Here is a 17803-nt window from a genome sequence, read left to right on the forward strand (position 1 = left end):
TCAAGCACTTGTATGGACTCGAGTAGATCAACATTTGGCCAGAGCAAAGACAGTTAAAATACAATCTGGCTTGAGGCCTGGGGTCGGGGCCTGGGTCTGGGTCTGGGTTTGGAGCCTGGGCCTGAGATTAGAGCCTGATCCTAGGTTTAAGGCCTAGGCCTGGGGTTAGAGCCTGAGCTTGGGTTTAGGGTCTGGGGTTGGGGCCTGGGGCCAGGGCCTGGACCTGATCCTAGGTTTAAGGCCTAGGCCTGGTGTTAGAGCCTGAGCCTGGGTTTAGGGTCTGGGGTTGGGGCCTGGGGTCAGGGCCTGGACCTGATCCTAGGTTTAAGGCCTAGGCTTGGGGTTAGAGCCTGAGCTTGCGTTTAGGGTCTGGGGTTGGGGCCTGGGGCCAGGGCCTTTGTCCTGATCCTAGGTTTAAGGCCTAGGCCTGGAGTTAGAGCCTGGGCTTGGAGTTGGGGCCTAACCAGCCTGTTCCTCCAGTAACCCCTTGCAAGGGCTGCAGTGGGATCTGAGATTAAGACATGGCCTAGAGTTGAGCCTGGGCTCAGGGCTGAAGCTGTGCTGATTAACAGTGAATCTATGCCTGAGGTTGAGACTGGGCCTAAGTTTAAGGACAAAGTCAAACCTGTGACCAAATCTGGCCTTGTGACAGAACGCCAAAGTCGGGGCCTGAGAGACGGGACCGAAACAGCCCTCTGCGTCTTATCACCAACCGGAGTTGGGATCCAATTGCCAATCGACCTTGTGTCCCACTGGCTCTGACCTCCAGGGCCAGTTTTCCCTGTCAACAACATTATTGATGTCCTTGCCAATTGCACTGCCCTCATCTATATGTTGCCTCAACCAGCAACTCACTTGGATTGAAGGGACAAATGTGAAGAGGTAAATGAGAGAAGGTCACACTGGACTGGTGTCCAATTAAATTGGCGATCGTCTGACCAACCTCTTTCTCACAGTCTATCGTTGGTTAATTTATGTATTCTACACTTTAATAATTGTGTCCTCATCATCTATTCTTCCTTCTTCCCACTTTCAATCTTACAGTCTCCAGCATCTTCTGGATCTATTCCTGTGGTTTTATATAGCAGAGGACATCTCCAAACACCAATCTCAGCTGTCATTTCCTCCAAGGTATTCAGCATAGCACAAAACAAAAAGCTCAAGAGGAAACAAAATTCTCCCAAAGCAGGTCTCTGCGCTGGCTAGAAGATTCATCTTTAATTTATCTTTGTCATCGTGTTGTGAAATACTCTCTTGCTATTTTTCCAACACACTCCTGTTCTCATTACCCATCCTCTCGGTCGGTATTTCTGTCGGACTATTAGTTACACCGCACTGCGGAAGAGCTGAGAATTTTCTGCATACGTGAGTTGATTTATTTTCTCTGACACCCTGGTGCGTTTTGTTCCGTTCCTTCAGTTCGTTATCCAGGTGTCGTGACAACTTTCAAAATTCGACCGAACTTTCTCGGACAGAGTTTGATGTGAGTTGAGGCAAGTTGTCCAGGTGAGGAGTTGAAGTCCAAGAGTCAACCGTGACATTTGGTGGTGGGCCAGACTGAAGAGTTTCCTTCAGCTTTGAGTCCAGTTTAATTTATTTCCAAAGCACAGTGAAAAGTTGACCAGCGGAAAGACAATACACCATCACAGTCGAGCCATCCAGAGTGTGCAGACACAGGATAAAGGGGATACCATGAATAATGTTTAGTCCAAGATAAACCCAGTAATGTCTGATCAAAGATGGTCCGAGGGTCTCCAATGAGATCGATAGTAACACAGCACTGCTCTCTAGTTGTGGTAGGATGGTTCAGTTGCCTGATAACAGGAGGAGCTCATTGTAGACTTCAGGAAGTCCAGAGGCGGCACGCACACCCAAGGCAAGGAGTATTCGTCTCAATGCAAGGAGTATTCGTCTCAATGCAAGGAGTATTCGTAATAAGGTGGATGAGTTGAACGTGCAGATAGCCATTAATGATTATGATATAGTTGGGATCACGGAGACATGGCTCCAGGGTGACCAAGGCTGGGAGCTGAACATCCCGGGATATTCAATATTCAGGAGGGATAGAGAGAAGGGAAAAGGAGGTGGGGTAGTCCTGGTGCTGGTTAGAGAGGAGATGCAACGCAATGGAAAGGAAGGACATTAGTTTGGAGGATGTGGAATCGGTATGGGTAAGCTGCTCTGTCTAAGGGGCAGAAAACGCTGGTGGGTGTTTGTGTACAGGCCACCTAACAGTAGTGGTGAAGTTGGGATGGCATCAAACAGGAAATTAGAAATGCTTACGACAAAGGCAAAGCAGTTATAATGGGTGACTTCAATCTACATATAGATTGGGTGAATCAAACTGGCAGGGGTGCTGAGGAAGAGGATTTCTTGGAATGTATACGGGATAGTTCTAAACCAACATGTAGAGGAACCAACAGAGAGGCTGGCTATTTTACCAGCGGGTATTGAGTACTGAGGAAGGGTAGTTCGTAGTCTTGTTGTGCGTGGCCCCTTGGGCAAGAGTGACCATAATTATGGTTGAGTTCTTCATTAGGATGGAGAGTGACATTGTTAATTCAGAAACAATGGTTTTGAACTAAATTTTGGTAACTCTGTAGGGTACACTGAGACGTGAATTGGCCAAGATTGACTGGCAATTAATTCTAAAAGGGTCTGACGGTGGATATGCAATGGAAAGGCATTTAAAGACTGCATGGATGAACTACAAAAATTGTTCATCCCAGTTTGGCAAAAGAATAAATCAGGGAAGGTATTGCATCCATGGATAACAAGGGAAATCAGGGATAGTATCAAAGCAAAGGATGATGCGTACAAACTAGCCAGAAAAAGCAGCATACCGGAGGACTGGGAGAAATTCAGAGACCAGCAGAGGAGGACGAAGGGCTTAATTAGAAAAGGAAAAATGGATTATGAAAGAAAACTGGCAGTGAACATAAAATCTGACTGCAAAAGTTTTTATAGATATGTGAAAAGAAAGAGATTAGTTAAAACAAATGTAGGTCCCTTGCAGTCAGAAACAGGTGAGTTGATCATGGGGAACCAGGATATGGCGGACTAATTGAATAACTACTTTGGTTCCGTCTTCACTAAGGAAGACATAAATGATCTGCCGGAAATAGCAGGGGCCCGCGGGTCAAAGGAGGTGGAAGAATTGAGTGAAATCCAGGTTAGTCGGGAAGTGGTGTTGGGTAAATTGAATGGATTAAAGGCCGATAAATCCCCAGGGCCAGATAGGCTGCATCCCAGAGTACTTAAGGAAGTAGCTCCAGAAATAGTGGATGCATTAGTAATAATCTTTCAAAACTCCTTAGATTCTGGAGTAGTTCCAGAGGATTGGCGGGTAGCAAACGTAACCCCACTTTTTAAGAAGGGAGGGAGAGAGAAAACGGGGAATTACAGACCAGTTAGCCTAACATCGGTAGTGGGGAAACTGCTAGAGTCAGTTATTAAAGAGGGGATAGCAGCACATTTAGAAAGTGGTGAAATCATTGGACAAAGTCAGCATGGATTTACGAAAGGTAAATCATGTCTGACGAATCTTATAGAATTTTTCGAGGATGTAACTAGTAGCGTGGATAGGGGAGAACCAGTGGATGTGGTGTATCTGGACTTCCAGAAGGCTTTCGACAAGGTCCCACATAAGAGATTAGTATACAAACTTAAAGCACATGGCATTGGGGGTTCAGTATTGATGTGGATAGAGAACTGGCTGGCAAACAGGAAGCAAAGAGTAGGAGTAAACGGGTCCTTTTCACAATGGCAGGCAGTGAGTAGTGGGGTACCGCAAGGCTCAGTACTGGGACCCCAGCTATTTACAATATATATTAATGATCTGGATGAGGGAATTGAAGGCAATATCTCCAAGTTTGCGGATGACACTAAGCTGGGGGGCAGTGTTAGCTGTGAGGAGGATGCTAGGAGACTGCAAGGTGACTTGGAGAGGCTGGGTGAGTGGGCAAATGTTTGGCAGATGCAGTATAATGTGGATAAATGTGAGGTTATCCATTTTGGTGGCAAAAACGGGAAAGCAGATTATTATCTAAACGGTGGCCGATTGGGAAACGGGGAGATGCAGCGAGACCTGGGTGTCATGGTACACCAGTCATTGAAGGTAGGCATGCAGGTGCAGCAGGCAGTAAAGAAAGCGAATGGCATGTTGGCCTTCATAGCAAGAGGATTTGAGTATAGGAGCAGGGAGGTTCTACTGCAGTTGTATAGGGTCTTGGTGAGACCACACCTGGAGTATTGCGTGCAGTTTTGGTCTCCAAATCTGAGGAAGGACATTATTGCCATAGAGGGAGTGCAGAGAAGGTTCACCAGACTGATTCCTGGGATGTCAGGACTGTCTTATGAACTCCCTGAAAACGACCTCACAAGTAGATAGGATGGTGAAGAAGGCTTACAGGATACATTGGCTTTCATCAACCAAGATATTGAGTAGAGAAGCTGGGATGTTATGTTATGTTCGTGAGGCTACACTTTGGTCACCCTGCTTTCAGGAGGACATTGGGAAAATGGAAAGAGTGCAGGGAAGGTTTACAAGGATGTTGCCAGGACTCAGGGGGCCTGAGCTCCAGGGAGAGGTTGGGCAGCCTTGGACTTCACTCCCTGGAGCGCTGGAGGATGAAGGGTGATCTTGCTGTTATGTTATAAGGTCATGAGGGGAATAGACAGGGTGAATGCACAGTCTATCACACAGGATGGGGGAATCAAGAACCAGCGGACACAGGTTGAAGATGAGAGGGAAGATTGAGAGGGAACTGGGTGGGAGGGGGGGGCAAGGTTTTCACACAGAGGGTGGGAGGTACTATAAAATAATGTTCTCTCACTCTGGTCCTCAATGTTTGATGGATTGCTGTGGCTCCCATTTAAGCAAAAACTAGAATGTACAAATCTCACCCTCTTTGCCCCTCTCAGCTTAAAGGGGCAGTCCCACTTTGACATTCTAATTCGCGACCTCTGCCGAGTTTGCCCTTGACTCGTACTCGCAGCATGGTCGTCACGAGGTCGTCACGAGGTCGTAGGAGGTCGTAGGTAAGTCGTGATGTTAGTCGTAGGTACTCGTGGCATCAAGTAGGTCGGGGCGTTTTTCTACCTTGATGAAAAGTGTCCACGAATAAAAAAGATTCATGAATTAGGTCGTGAAGGTGGGACAGCCCTTAAAGCTAAAATCTCGAGCCTGTGACACTTCCACCCTGTGATAAAGGTTCTGGCTCTCTTCTTCGGTCATGGCTGACCTGACCATGGGTGTCTCCAGGGTTGGAGGACGCCTGTGCGTGACTTTGTTTAACGTGGGGAGACTGGTGCACAGACTGGTCCACACGGTCCTTGACAGATCTAGGTCAGGATCCAGTGGCGTGGAGTCCAAGACGACCGGAGACCCTTTTCTGCTGCAGCCTTCATCCATCCGCCTTCCCAGCCGTTGTGACGTTAGCTCCACTAAGGTCAGCCATCGTCCTCCGCCTGTTCCACCGTTGAGGTCTTGGTTGGATTGGTCTTTGTCAGAGACCTCCCCCTGCACCTTACCGCCATGGGTGGCCCTACCAGGAGCGTAGATAGCTCCAGACGGCATCGCTCTCAGGATCTCAGGACCACACACAAGCTTCTCCACCATGACAAGGTGACAATCCACGGAGAAGCTACTCCCTGACTACATCCATCAGGTCTCCCCCCCCCCCCCCCCCCCCCCCCCCCCCCCCCAACCTCCGGCCTTCCAGATAAGACAATCCACTCTGTAGATAATACGGGTCCTTGCAGCTAGTAGACTCCAGTTCTGGAAAGGGTGCAGAGAAGATTTACGAGGATCTGGGGGCTTGAGCTAGTTCCCTGTACAAGGCATCACAGGTAGACAAGATAAGTGGTGAAGAGACATTTAGGGTACATTGGCTTTCATCATTCTCGGCCCCAAACGCCACCCAGACCTCCTGCCTGGAGAGTCGTGTCTACCTTGCCTTTCATCAACCTGCCCTCTGGTAAAACTCACCTGCTGTTTCACTCCTGTTTATTCCCTCTTCTCTCCGTCTTGTTTGACTTTGCATTGCCTCTCACTGCTGGCTGCCAGGCGCCTCTCATTATCCTCCCCTGTCTCACCCTCTCTGTGTCAGAGCTGGAATAATTCTGGGCCTGCACTGCTTTATTCGCGGTGACAGCATGGCTGTCTGACACCCCCTCCACTCCCCCCCCTTTGTTGCCTTGCACTCTTTGCCACAGGCTTCTACAGACTCCACCACCTTCATCACGATCCGCAGAAGTCAACCACAGCCTAACTGATCACATGCTGCCCTCCTGTCAATTAAACCTTCGCTGCGAACAACAATATCACGGGCACAGAGCCTGCACTGGTTACAGCGAGGATGTAACTAGTAGAGTGGATAAGGGAGAACCAGTGGATGTGGTGTATCTGGACTTCCAGAAGGCTTTCGACAAGGTCCCACATAAGAGATTAGTATACAAACTTAAAGCACACGGCATTGGGGGTTCAGTATTGATGTGGATAGAGAACTGGCTGGCAAACAGGAAGCAAAGAGTAGGAGTAAACGGGTCCTTTTCACAATGGCAGGCAGTGACTAGTGGGGTACCGCAAGGCTCAGTGCTGGGACCCCAGCTATTTAGAATATATATGAATGATTTGGACGAGGGAATTGAATGCAACATCTCCAAGTTTGCGGATGACACGAAGCTGGGGGGCAGTGTTGGCTGTGAGGAGGATGCTAGGTGGCTGCAAGGTGACTTGGATAGGCTGGGTGAGTGGGCAAATGCATGGCAGATGCAGTATAATGTGGATAAATGTGAGGTTATCTACTTTGGTGGCAAAAACAGGAAAGTAGACTATTATCTGAATGGTGGTCGATTAGGAAAAGGGGAGATGCAACGAGACCTGGGTGTCATGGTACACCAGTCATTGAAAGTAGGTATGCAGGTGCAGCAGGCAGTGAAGAAAGCAAATGGTATGTTAGCATTCATAGCAAAAGGATTTGAGTATAGGAGCAGGGAGGTTCTACTGCAGTTGTACAGGGTCTTGGAGAGACCACACCTGGAGTATTGCGTACAGTTTTGGTCTCCTAATCTGAGGAAAGACATTCTTGCCATAGAGGGAGTACAGGGTTGGTTCACCAGACTGATTTCTGGGATGTCAGGACTTTCATATGAAGAAAGACTGGATAGACTCGGCTTGTACTCGCTAGAATTTAGAAGTTTGAGGGGGGTTCTTATAGAAACTTACAAAATTCTTAAGGGGTTGGACAGGCTAGATGCAGGAAGATTGTTCCCGATGTTGGGGAAGTCCAGAACAAGGGGTCACAGTTTAAGGATAAGGGGGAAATCTTTTAGGACTGAGATGAGAAAAACATTTTTTTACACAGAGAGTGGTGAATCTCTGGAACTCTCTGCCACAGAAGGTAGTTGAGGCCACAGTTCATTGGCTATATTTAAGAGGGAGTTAGATGTGGCCCTTGTGGCTAAAGGGATCAGGGGGTATGGAGAGAAGGCAGGTACGGGATACTGAGTTGGATGATCAGCCATGATCATATTGAATGGCGGTGCAGGCTCGAAGGGCCGAATGGCCTCTACTCCTGCACCTATTGTCTATGTTTCTATGTTTCTATGAATGCAGCGCCGGAGACCCGGGTTCGATCCCAACTACAGGTGCTGTCTGTACGGAGTTTGCACGTTCTCCTCGTGACCTGCATGGATTTTCTCCGAGATCTTCGGTTTCCTTCCACACTCCAAAGACGTACAGGTTTGTAGGTAAAGTGGCTTGGTAAATGTAAAAATTGTCCCTAGTGGGTGTAGGATAGTGTTAGTGTGCGGGGATCGCTGGTCGGCACGGTCCCGGAGGGCCGAAGGGCCTGTTTCAGCGCTGTATCTCTAAACTAAACTGCAGTCCCGCTGTTGTATTAACATATCCCAGTTCAGTAAGCTTCCACCTTATTCCCCTTTGGCTGGGTGCTGGATAAAGGACACAACTGCTTCAGGTTAAAGTCACAAAGCTCTAGATTTGGACAACGTGAAAAGAGAGACTTCAGCTCAATGAGTACACACGGACCAGTCTGACGTAGGGTCCCCAACCCAAAACATCGCCTATCTATCTTCTCCAGGGATGCTGCCTCACCCGCTGAGTTACTCCGCCAATTTGTGTCTTTCCTAGGCACAATGAAATTATAGTCGCGCACAAAATCATGAGAGGAATAGATCAGGTGGATGTACAACATCTCTTGCCCACAGTAGGGGAATCGAGAACCAGAAGCATATTGGTCAGCATGAGCAGGTTGGGCCGAAGGGCCTGTTTCACTGCAGTATGACTACAAACTCACGAGTAGTCCTTGAAACTTTGGTCATTTCCAAACTGGATCTCAACCTCAATTTTATCCAATCCATAACTCTCTTTTCCTCTATGTCCCTCTCTTTTTCTCCATCTCTCTCTCTCTCCTTCTCTCTCCTTCTCTCTCTCCAACTCCCTCTCTCCAACATCTCTCTCTCCACTCTCTACAATCTATCTCTCCACTCTCGCTCTTTTTCTCTCTCCCTCTCTCTCCCTCTTTCTCTCTCTCCTTTTCAGAGGGTATGGAGAGAAGGCAGGTACAGGATACTGAGTTGGATGATCAGCCATGATCATATTGAATGGCGGTGCAGGCTCGAAGGGCCGAATGGCCTACTCCTGCACCTATTGTCTATGTTTCTATGTTTCTATGTTTCCTTCTCTCTCTCCCCACCATCTCTCTCTCCAACATCTCTCTCTCCAATCTCTCTCCACTCTCGCTCTTTTTCTCTCTCCCTCTTTTTCTCTCTCCCTCTCTCTTCCTCTCTCTTCCACATGCATCCAACGCATCCGCCAACTAGAACCCATTGGTGGCAACAATTCTAGGCATTTACCTGAGAAATTGGCGAAGAGTTTACAGAAGGTGGTGAATCGGTGACGGTGAAGCCACTGTTGTGTCTCCTGGATCGTTAGCGTTGGTGACAGGTGCTGTGGAGAGAGAGGAAGCTCAGCGTCTTGGTATAATTGTCAACTATCCCTAGTGTGTGTGTAGGATAATGTAAGTGTGCGGGGATCACTGGTCGGCACGGACTCGGTAAAGGGGCCGAAGGGTCGTATCTCTCACCTAAACTAAACTAAAAGAAGAAATAGCTGCCCCTTGCCAGATTCTGCCTGTACTTGAGTGTAGTCTCACTATAACATGTGGACTCTACATCCTCTGAGCTGGGCTGGTGGCAGCTCTGGAGCCTGGAGGATACTGAGTGTAACGGAAGACAACACAATACTGACCTCTATCGGGTTTAGTCCTGCCCTGTCTCCCTGATGTGTTGGGGAAGAGCAGCCTCTGCAACACAAGAAACATCTGGTCAGACACAATGCAAACCTCTTCAGATGAAGGTTTAATACACGCACAGGAAAACGCAGGGGCGCAGCGGTAGAGTTGCTGCCTCACAGCACCAGTGACAACTAGTTCGATCCTGACTACGGGAGCCGTCTGCGTGGGGTTTTTGTACGTTCTCCCCGTGGCCTGCGTGGGTTTTCTCCGGGTGCTCCGGTTTCCTCCCACTCTCCAGAGACGTACAGGTTTCTGGGTTGTGCAGGAAGGAACTGCAGATGCTGGTTTACACCGAAGATAGACACAAAATGCTGGAGTAACTCAGCGGGACAGGCAGCGTCTCTGGAGAGAAGGAATAGGTGACGTATCGGAACGAGACCCTTCTTCGGACTAATTGGCTTCTGTAAATTGCAAAGGGTCGGCACGGACTCGGTGGGCCAAAGGGGTTTCTGCCTGTTTCTGTAAACCCTGCCCTAGTCCCTCATGTTAATCCATCCATGTTATATTAATACAAATAAAGGAAAGGAAAGCTGATGTGGATTGTCAACTGCTCCTAGGCCGGGGGGGGGGGGGGGGGGGGAGGGGGGGGTGGGGCCCATGGGACCGTTAAACAGATCTCTGTCTCTGATATTCGGGCCCAACTAACCCAGACAAAGATGATTATCCACTGTAACTTGCCCCTAGTGTGGACCGAACGGTTACATAGTAACATAGACAATAGGTGCAGGAGTAGAGGCCATTCGGCCCTTCGAGCCTGCACCGCCTTTCAATATGATCATGGCTAATCATCCCCAATCAGTACCCCGTTCCTGCCTTCTCCCCATATCCCCTGACTCCGCTACTTTCTAAGAGCCCTATCTAGCTCTCTCTTGAAAGCATCCTGCCTCCACCGCCCTCTGAGGCAGAGAATTCCACAGACTCACCACTCTCTGTCAGAAAAAGTGTTTCCTCGTCTCCGTTCTAAATGGCCGACCCCTTATTCTTAAACTGTGTGTGTGGCCCCTGGTTCTGGACTCCCCCAACATCGGGAACATGTTTCCTGCCTCTAGCGTGTCCAAGCCCTTAACAATCTTATATGTTTCAATGAGATCCCCTCTCATCCTTCTAAACTCCAGAGTGTACAAGCCCAGCTGCTCCATTCTCTCAGCATACGACAGTCCCGCCATCCCGGGAATTAACCTGGTGAACCTACGCTGGGCTCCCTCAATAGCAAGAATTGTCCTTCCTCAAATTAGGAATTTGAAGCAACAGTGAACGGCCATAGCACCAGTGACAAGGGTCCAAGTCGGGGACAACTTACCCCTCTGTGGCGTGGAAGGGGATGGGAGAGTCTGGACTGTAACCTGGGCTGCGGGCTGGGCTTGTGTTCGAGGTGGACACAGTGTCAGGCCAAGGGGAGCACTGGATGAAATGAGGAAAACACAATCAGTGAGGCATCAGGCAAACGTACGTCCGGCAAAGTCCAGCAAGGATCTGTGTCGAAGCAAGGAACTGCAGGTGCTGCTTTACACAAAAGGACACAAAGTGCTGGAGTGACTTTACGGGTCATGGCAGCATCTCTGGGGAATGGAATGGAATACTTTATTGACCAGGCCCAGTGAAGTTCTTTGCTTGCAGCCCCAAGGTATAGGTGATGTGGATGGGTGATGTTTTCATCAGAGGACCTGAAATGTCACCTATCCATGTTCGCCAGAGATGCTGCCTGGCCCAGAGTTACTGCCAGCACTGTGTGGCTTCCCAACAAAAGGCTGGTTCCGTTAAAGGGCACAATGTGCTGGGGTAACTCAACGGGACAGGCGGCATCTCTGAGTCTGACTGAAGGTCCCCACCCGGATTGTCACCTATCCATGTAAGTCCTATATTTTGCCTGGGCAGCTTACAACGATATGAATATTGGTTTCTCTAACTTCACGTAACTCTTGTACCCCCTCTCTCTCAGTCCTCCTCCCTCCCCCTCCCCCACCCCCCCCCCCCCCACCACCCCCCCCCACCCCCCCCCCCCACCCCCACCCCCCCCCCAACCCCACCCCTCACCCCCACCCCCCCCCCACCCCCCACCCCCACCCCTGCCGTTATGCTGGTATTGCTATCGTCTTGCTGAGTTTCCCTGTATCACTTGGTATCACCTTCCCCACAGCCAACAATGGACCATTGTGGGCTCCACCTTTCCTCGACCATCGTTGCTGGCTTCTCTCTGAAGGAGGGTCTCGACCCGAAAGGTCAACTCATACTTTTCTCCACAGATGCTGCCCGGGCTGCTGAGTTACTCCAGCATTTTGTGTCCTTTTGCAGGTGGTCTGTGCGAATGACTATACCTCCACCTCACCTCTGTTAGCACTGTGGCCTCGAATGCTGGCTGGTACTTGGATCTCTCCTGCGGTGAGCGTTTCTCAACTTTCTCCCTGTCCGTCTTCAGTTTTCTGTCCGCTCCTTTGGGCTGGGGAACAAATAAATGGTCAGGAATAGCTCGGGTGAACTTCGACCCGGTAGTTGGGGAATGGTGAGCCAGTCGCCGCAGGGTGAAGGCGAGTGGGGAGAAATTGAATAGGAACCCGAGGGGCAGCTTTGTCACACAGGTATATGGAACGAGCTGCCAGAGAAGGTAGTTGTGGCGGGGACTATAACAACTTTCAAAATACATTTAGGCGTACATGGATAGGAAAGGTTTCGAGGGATATGGGCCAAACATAGGCAGGTGGGACCGGTGTAGAAGGGACATCTTGGGCGGTGTGGGCAAGTTGGACAAAAGTGCCTGGTTCATAGAAACATAGAAATTAGGTGCAGGAGTAGAGGCCATTTGGCCCTTCGAGCCTGCACCGCCATTCAATATGATCATGGCTGATCATTCAACTCAGTATCCCGTACCTGCCTTCTCTCCATACCCCCTGATCCTCTTAGCCACATCTAACTCCCTCTTAAATATAGCCATGAACTGGCCTCAACTACCCTCTGTGGCAGAGAGTTCCAGAGATTCACCACTCTCTGTGTGAATAAAGTTCTTCTCATCTCAGTTTTATATGATTTCCCTCTTATCCTTAAGCTGAGACCCCTTGTCCTGGACTTCCCTAACATCGGGAACAATCTTCCTGCATCTAGCCTGTCCAACCCCTTAAGAATTTTGTAAGTTTCTATAAGATCCCCTCTCAATCTCCTAAATCTAGAGAGTATAAAGGAAGTCTATCCAGTCTTTATCCTTACAGTCTGACATCCCAAATCAGTTGGTGAACAGTCTCTGATCCCTAATGGCATAATGGAAAGGTTTTGGAGACCAAAACTGCATAATACTCCAGGTGGTCTCAAACACCCTGTACAACTGCAGTGGAACCTCCCTGCTCCTATACTCAAATCCTTTTGCAATGAAAGCTAACATACCATTCGCTTTCTTTACTGCGTGCTGCACCTGCATGCCTACCTTCAATGACTGGTGTACCGTGACACCCAGGTCTCGCTGCATCTCCCCCTTTCCCAATCGGCCACCATTTAGATAATAATCTGCTTTCCTGTTTTTGCCACCAAAATGGATAACCTCACATTTATCCACATTATACTGCAACCGTGCTGTTTACCTCATTGAAACTTACAGCAGAATAACAAAAGACATAGATAGAGTGGATGTGGAAAGGAGGTTTCCACTGGTGGGAGAGTCTCAGAATTAAAGGGTGAACTTTGAAACGGAGGTGAGTAGGAATTCCTTTAGTCAGAGGGTAGTTAATCTGTGGAGATTATTGTCACAGAGGGCTGTGGGGGCCATCGAACATGCCTCCACCACTTCCACTGGAAGCTCATTCCACACCGCTACCTTTCCACACTTGGCAGCTTGTCCTCAGCTACATAAGGCAAGATCTGAAATATGCAATCTCATTTTCCCATTTGTTTAACATGCTGTACCATGACCATCTAATAGCCAGGGTCTCAACACGAAACGTCGCCTATTCCCTTTCTCCAGAGATGCTGTCTGCCCCGCTGAGTTACTCCAGCACTTTGTGTCTACCTGAGGTGAAGTTCTGATCTGCTGGGATTTGATTGAATGGCAGAGAAGGGAGCAGGAGGTATGTGGCCATGCCCTGCTCCAATTACTTGTATGTCTTGATTCCCTCAAGCAATTTCACTACAAACAGAATATCTCTGATCTATCACTCGTTGCTTATTTTGCAAGCCTGCGGTGTACAAATTGGCCCGCAGCGTTCCATTCAGCTCAGAAGAGGCGACAATTAAATTGACTCTTGACTCTTGACTCTTCAAGACTGTTTAATTGGCTGTAAACACTTTGAAAATCCCTGGAGCCCTTTGTTGCTTGAACTGTTGATCGACTTTCATTGTCAAAACTCTGGTACAAAGGATTGTCATTGGGGGACATGCTGGCATGTTGGAGCTTCACTGACTTGTCCCCAAACCGAGCCAACACTTTGATAAATGGAACATAAATGGCAAGTCCACCGTGGATCTGACGAATTGATAAAAGGACCGACCAGATGAGAATAAACAATGGCTGTTTATTTCATTGTTTTTCCTCAACTAATGACTGGGTTAGGTTGCCAACAACTGCAGTCCCCTGCTCCATTGAGAAGTGCGGGATTGGTAGGCAGCTGGAGGTGGCTATTTAGTTTTAGGTTATTCGAGTTTAGTTTGTAAACCAGAGCAAAGTAAAATGTTTACCAGGGACTGTTAGTTTAGAGATACAGCATGGAAACAGGCCCTGTGGCCCACCAGATCCACGGTGACCAGCCATCACCGGACATTAGAAACACCACCATACACACACTAGAGACATGTATAACAAGCCACTTAACCTACAAACCTGGATGTTTTTTGGAGTGTGGGAAAAACTGAAGATCTCAGAGAAAACTAAGTTACAACTAAGTTACAGAGATAGGTTGAATAAGTTAGGTCTTTATTCTCTGGAGCACAGAAGGTTAAGGGGGGACTTGATAGAGGTCTTTAAAATGATGAGAGGGATAGACATAGAAACATAGAAACATAGAAATTAGGTGCAGGAGTAGAGGCCATTCGGCCCTTCGAGCCTGCACCGCCATTCAATATGATCATGGCTGATCATCCAACTCAGTATCCCGTACCTGCCTTCTCTCCATACCCCCTGATCCCCTTAGTCAGAAGGGCCACATCTAACTCCCTCTTAAATATAGCCAATGAACTGGCCTCGACTACCCTCTGTGGCAGAGAGTTCAAGAGATTCACCACTCTCTGTGTGAAAAAAGTTCTTCTCATCTCGGTTTTAAAGGATTTCCCCCTTATCCTTAAGCTGTGACCCCTTGTCCTGGACTTCCCCAACATCGGGAACAACATCGAGACAGAGTTGATGTGGACAAGCTTTTCCCTTTGAGAATAGGGAAGATTCAAACAAGAGGACATGACTTCAGAATTAAGGGACAGACGTTTAGGGGTAATATGAGGGGGAACTTCTTTACTCAGAGAGTGGTAGCGGTGTGGAATGAGCTTCCAGTGGAAGTGGTGGAGGCAGTGATGATTCATTGGTATCATTTAAAAATAAATTGGATAGGCATATGGATGAGAAGGGAATGGAGGGTTATGGTATGAGTGCAGGCAGGTGGGACTAAGGGAAAAAAGTTGTTCGGCACGGACTTGTAGGGCCGAGATGGCCTGTTTCTGTGCTGTAATTGTTATATGGTTATATGGTTATATATGGTTATAAAACCCATGCTGGTCAGGGGGAGAATATACAGTACAGGCACCGTACAGGCAGCAGCCGTGGTCAGGATCGAACCCGGGTTTCTGGAGCTGGAAGGCAGCAACTCTATTGTTATGCCACCCTAGTTTATTGTCACGTGTACCGAGGTACAATGAAAAGCTTTTTTGTTGCGTGCTAACCAGCCAGCAGAAAGACTATACATGATTACATCGATAATCTGCAGATATAGGATGAAGGGAAGAATGTTTGGGGCATGGTAAAGTCCATTTAAAGATTGTCCGAGGGTCTCCATTGAGGTGGGTGTTGGGTCACGACCCCTTTACAGTTGATGATCGGATGGTTCTGTTTTTCCTGATAATAGCTGGGAAAAACATAGATGAATAGATTGTTACGACAGAGTGATACAGCATGGGAACAGGCCCTTCGGCCCAACTTGCCCACACCGACCAACATGGTCCCACCTGCCTGTGTTTGACCCGTATCCCTCCAAACCTGTCCCATCCATGTACCTGTTTAAATGTTTCTTAAACGTTGCGATAGTCCCAGCCTCAACTCCCTCCTCCCTCTGGCAGCTCGTTCCGTACACCCACTACCCTTTGTGTGGGAAAGGGTCCCCCTCGCGTTCCTATTAAAGGGCCAGTCCCACTTGGGCGTCATTTGCCGTCACGCGGAGATATGGCGCGCGGAGATTTTGCGAATCCCAAAATCCTGGGGGGGGTCGTGCGTGACCGCGCGTTGCTGCCTACGCCACCACGTCTCACCACGCAACATGCGCGCGTAATGCACCCCGTGCGTGCGTCACGTGTCAATGATGTCGCGTCAAGACCTGGGTGTCATGGTACACCAGTCATTGAAAGTAGGCATGCAGGTGCAGCAGGCAGTCAAGAAAGCAAATGGTATGTGTGTGAAAAACACACACACTGTATCAGCGTTGTATTGTATCAGCTAAAGTTGAATTGAATTGAATGTTCGCATTCATAGCAAAAGGATTTGAGTATAGGAGCAGGGAGGTTCTACTGCAGTTGTACAGGGTCTTGGTGAGACCACACCTGGAGTATTGCGTATAGTTTTGGTCTCCAAATCTGAGGAAGGACATTATTGCCATAGAGGGAGTGCAGAGAAGGTTCACCAGACTGATTCCTGGGATGTCAGGACTGTCTTATGAAGAAAGACTGGATAGACTTGGTTTATACTCTCTAGAATTTAGGAGATTGAGAGGGGATCTTATAGAAACTTACAAAATTCTTAAGGGGTTGGACAGGCTAGATGCAGGAAGATTGTTCCCGATGTTAGGGAAGTCCAGGACAAGGGGTCACAGCTTAAGGATAAGGGGGAAATCCTTTAAAACCGAGATGAGGAGAACTTTTTTCACACAGAGAGTGGTGAATCTCTGGAACTCTCTGCTGCAGAGGGTAGTTGAGGCCACAGTTCATTGGCTATATTTAAGAGGGAGTTAGATGTGGCCGTTGGGGCTAAAAGGATCAGGGGGTATGGAGAGAAGGCAGGTACGGGATACTGAGTTGGATGATCAGCCATGATCATATTGAATGGTGGTGCAGGCTCGAAGGGCCGAATGGCCTACTCCTGCACCTATTTTCTATGTTTCTATGTGCGTCGTGACGTGTAAATGAGGCGCAACTAACGCCCAAGTGGGACAGGCCATTGAATCTTTACCCCTTCACCATACCTGGTGGAAATGTTTGGTACCTTAAACACTTTGACCTGGCAACTGGCGGAATGCAGAGGCTCAGTGTAGTCTCCATTCTCGCTCATCTTGAATGTGTCGATCTGGATCCTGAAAGGGACCCCCTTCTCTCCGCCATTCTTCCTGGGAGTGAATTCCGTGCTGATACAGTGCACCTGAGGAGCAGAGTTAGACTTTGTGTCAGACGTTAGACACAGGCCATTCAGCCCACTGACCAGCAGTCACCCACACACACACACACACACACACACACACACACACACACACCCACACACACACACACACACACACACACACACACACACACACACACACACACACACACACACACACACACACACACACACACACACACACACACACACACACACGCACACACACTAAGGACACACACACACACACACACACCCACACCAATTGACCCACACACACACACACACACACACACACACACACACACACTGCACACGTACACACAAAACACACACACACGCACACACACACACACACACACACTAAGCACAATTCTACAACTTACCGCAGCCAATTGACCTACAAACCTCTTTTGTGTCTATACCAGTTCTTTCCTGCACGTCCTACAAAACCTGAACGGCTTTGGAGTGTGGGAGGAAACCGGAGCACCCGGAGAAAACCCACGCAGGTCACAGGGAGAACGTGCAAACTCCGTACAGGCAGCACCCGTGGTCAGGGATATTTCTGCATGGCCATCTGTACTGTACTGTTTAACTGGGGCCCTAGTTGCATCTCAAAGGAAGTGGTGGCTGCAGTAGATGCTGCATTGTACAGAGAGATCATGCCACATGTCAAGACTAGAGGGATTCTCCACTGTATCTACCCAACTCTTGTTGTTGTGCATCGGCAGTGACCAACAGCAGGACCGCATCACACCCCACAGTGTCAGCAATTAAAACATTTCTTCAACTTTGCTTTTGAAAGTATAAGACTCACAGATCACAGCATGTCGATTTCATTGCCATTTGAATTAAACTCAACCTCCTTGTTTTTAGTTTTAGTTTCTGGCCCTTCGGCCCACCGAGTCCATGCTGACCAATGGTCAACAGTGGGCCAGTCCTATCCTTCACACTTGGGACA

At 48.6% G+C, this 17803-nt stretch overlaps 1 protein-coding gene across 3 annotated transcripts in view; it reads right to left on the minus strand.

The window, feature by feature from the left end:
• The window catches only part of LOC129710078 (transcription factor CP2-like protein 1), a 59437-nt gene that overhangs the window by 14150 nt on the left and 27484 nt on the right, over positions 1-17803 (minus strand). For all 3 annotated transcript variants that reach the window (XM_055656785.1, XM_055656784.1, XM_055656783.1), the window contains 5 exons: positions 16693-16845; positions 11644-11754; positions 10618-10718; positions 9272-9326; positions 8878-8971 (listed from right to left, as the gene is read on the minus strand). In XM_055656785.1, the coding sequence (XP_055512760.1) occupies positions 8878-8971; positions 9272-9326; positions 10618-10718; positions 11644-11754; positions 16693-16845 (514 nt within the window). The remainder of the gene's footprint in view (positions 1-8877; positions 8972-9271; positions 9327-10617; positions 10719-11643; positions 11755-16692; positions 16846-17803) is intronic.

This window comes from Leucoraja erinacea, chromosome 27 (genome assembly GCF_028641065.1).
Source record: "Leucoraja erinacea ecotype New England chromosome 27, Leri_hhj_1, whole genome shotgun sequence".
NCBI lineage: Eukaryota > Metazoa > Chordata > Chondrichthyes > Rajiformes > Rajidae > Leucoraja > Leucoraja erinaceus.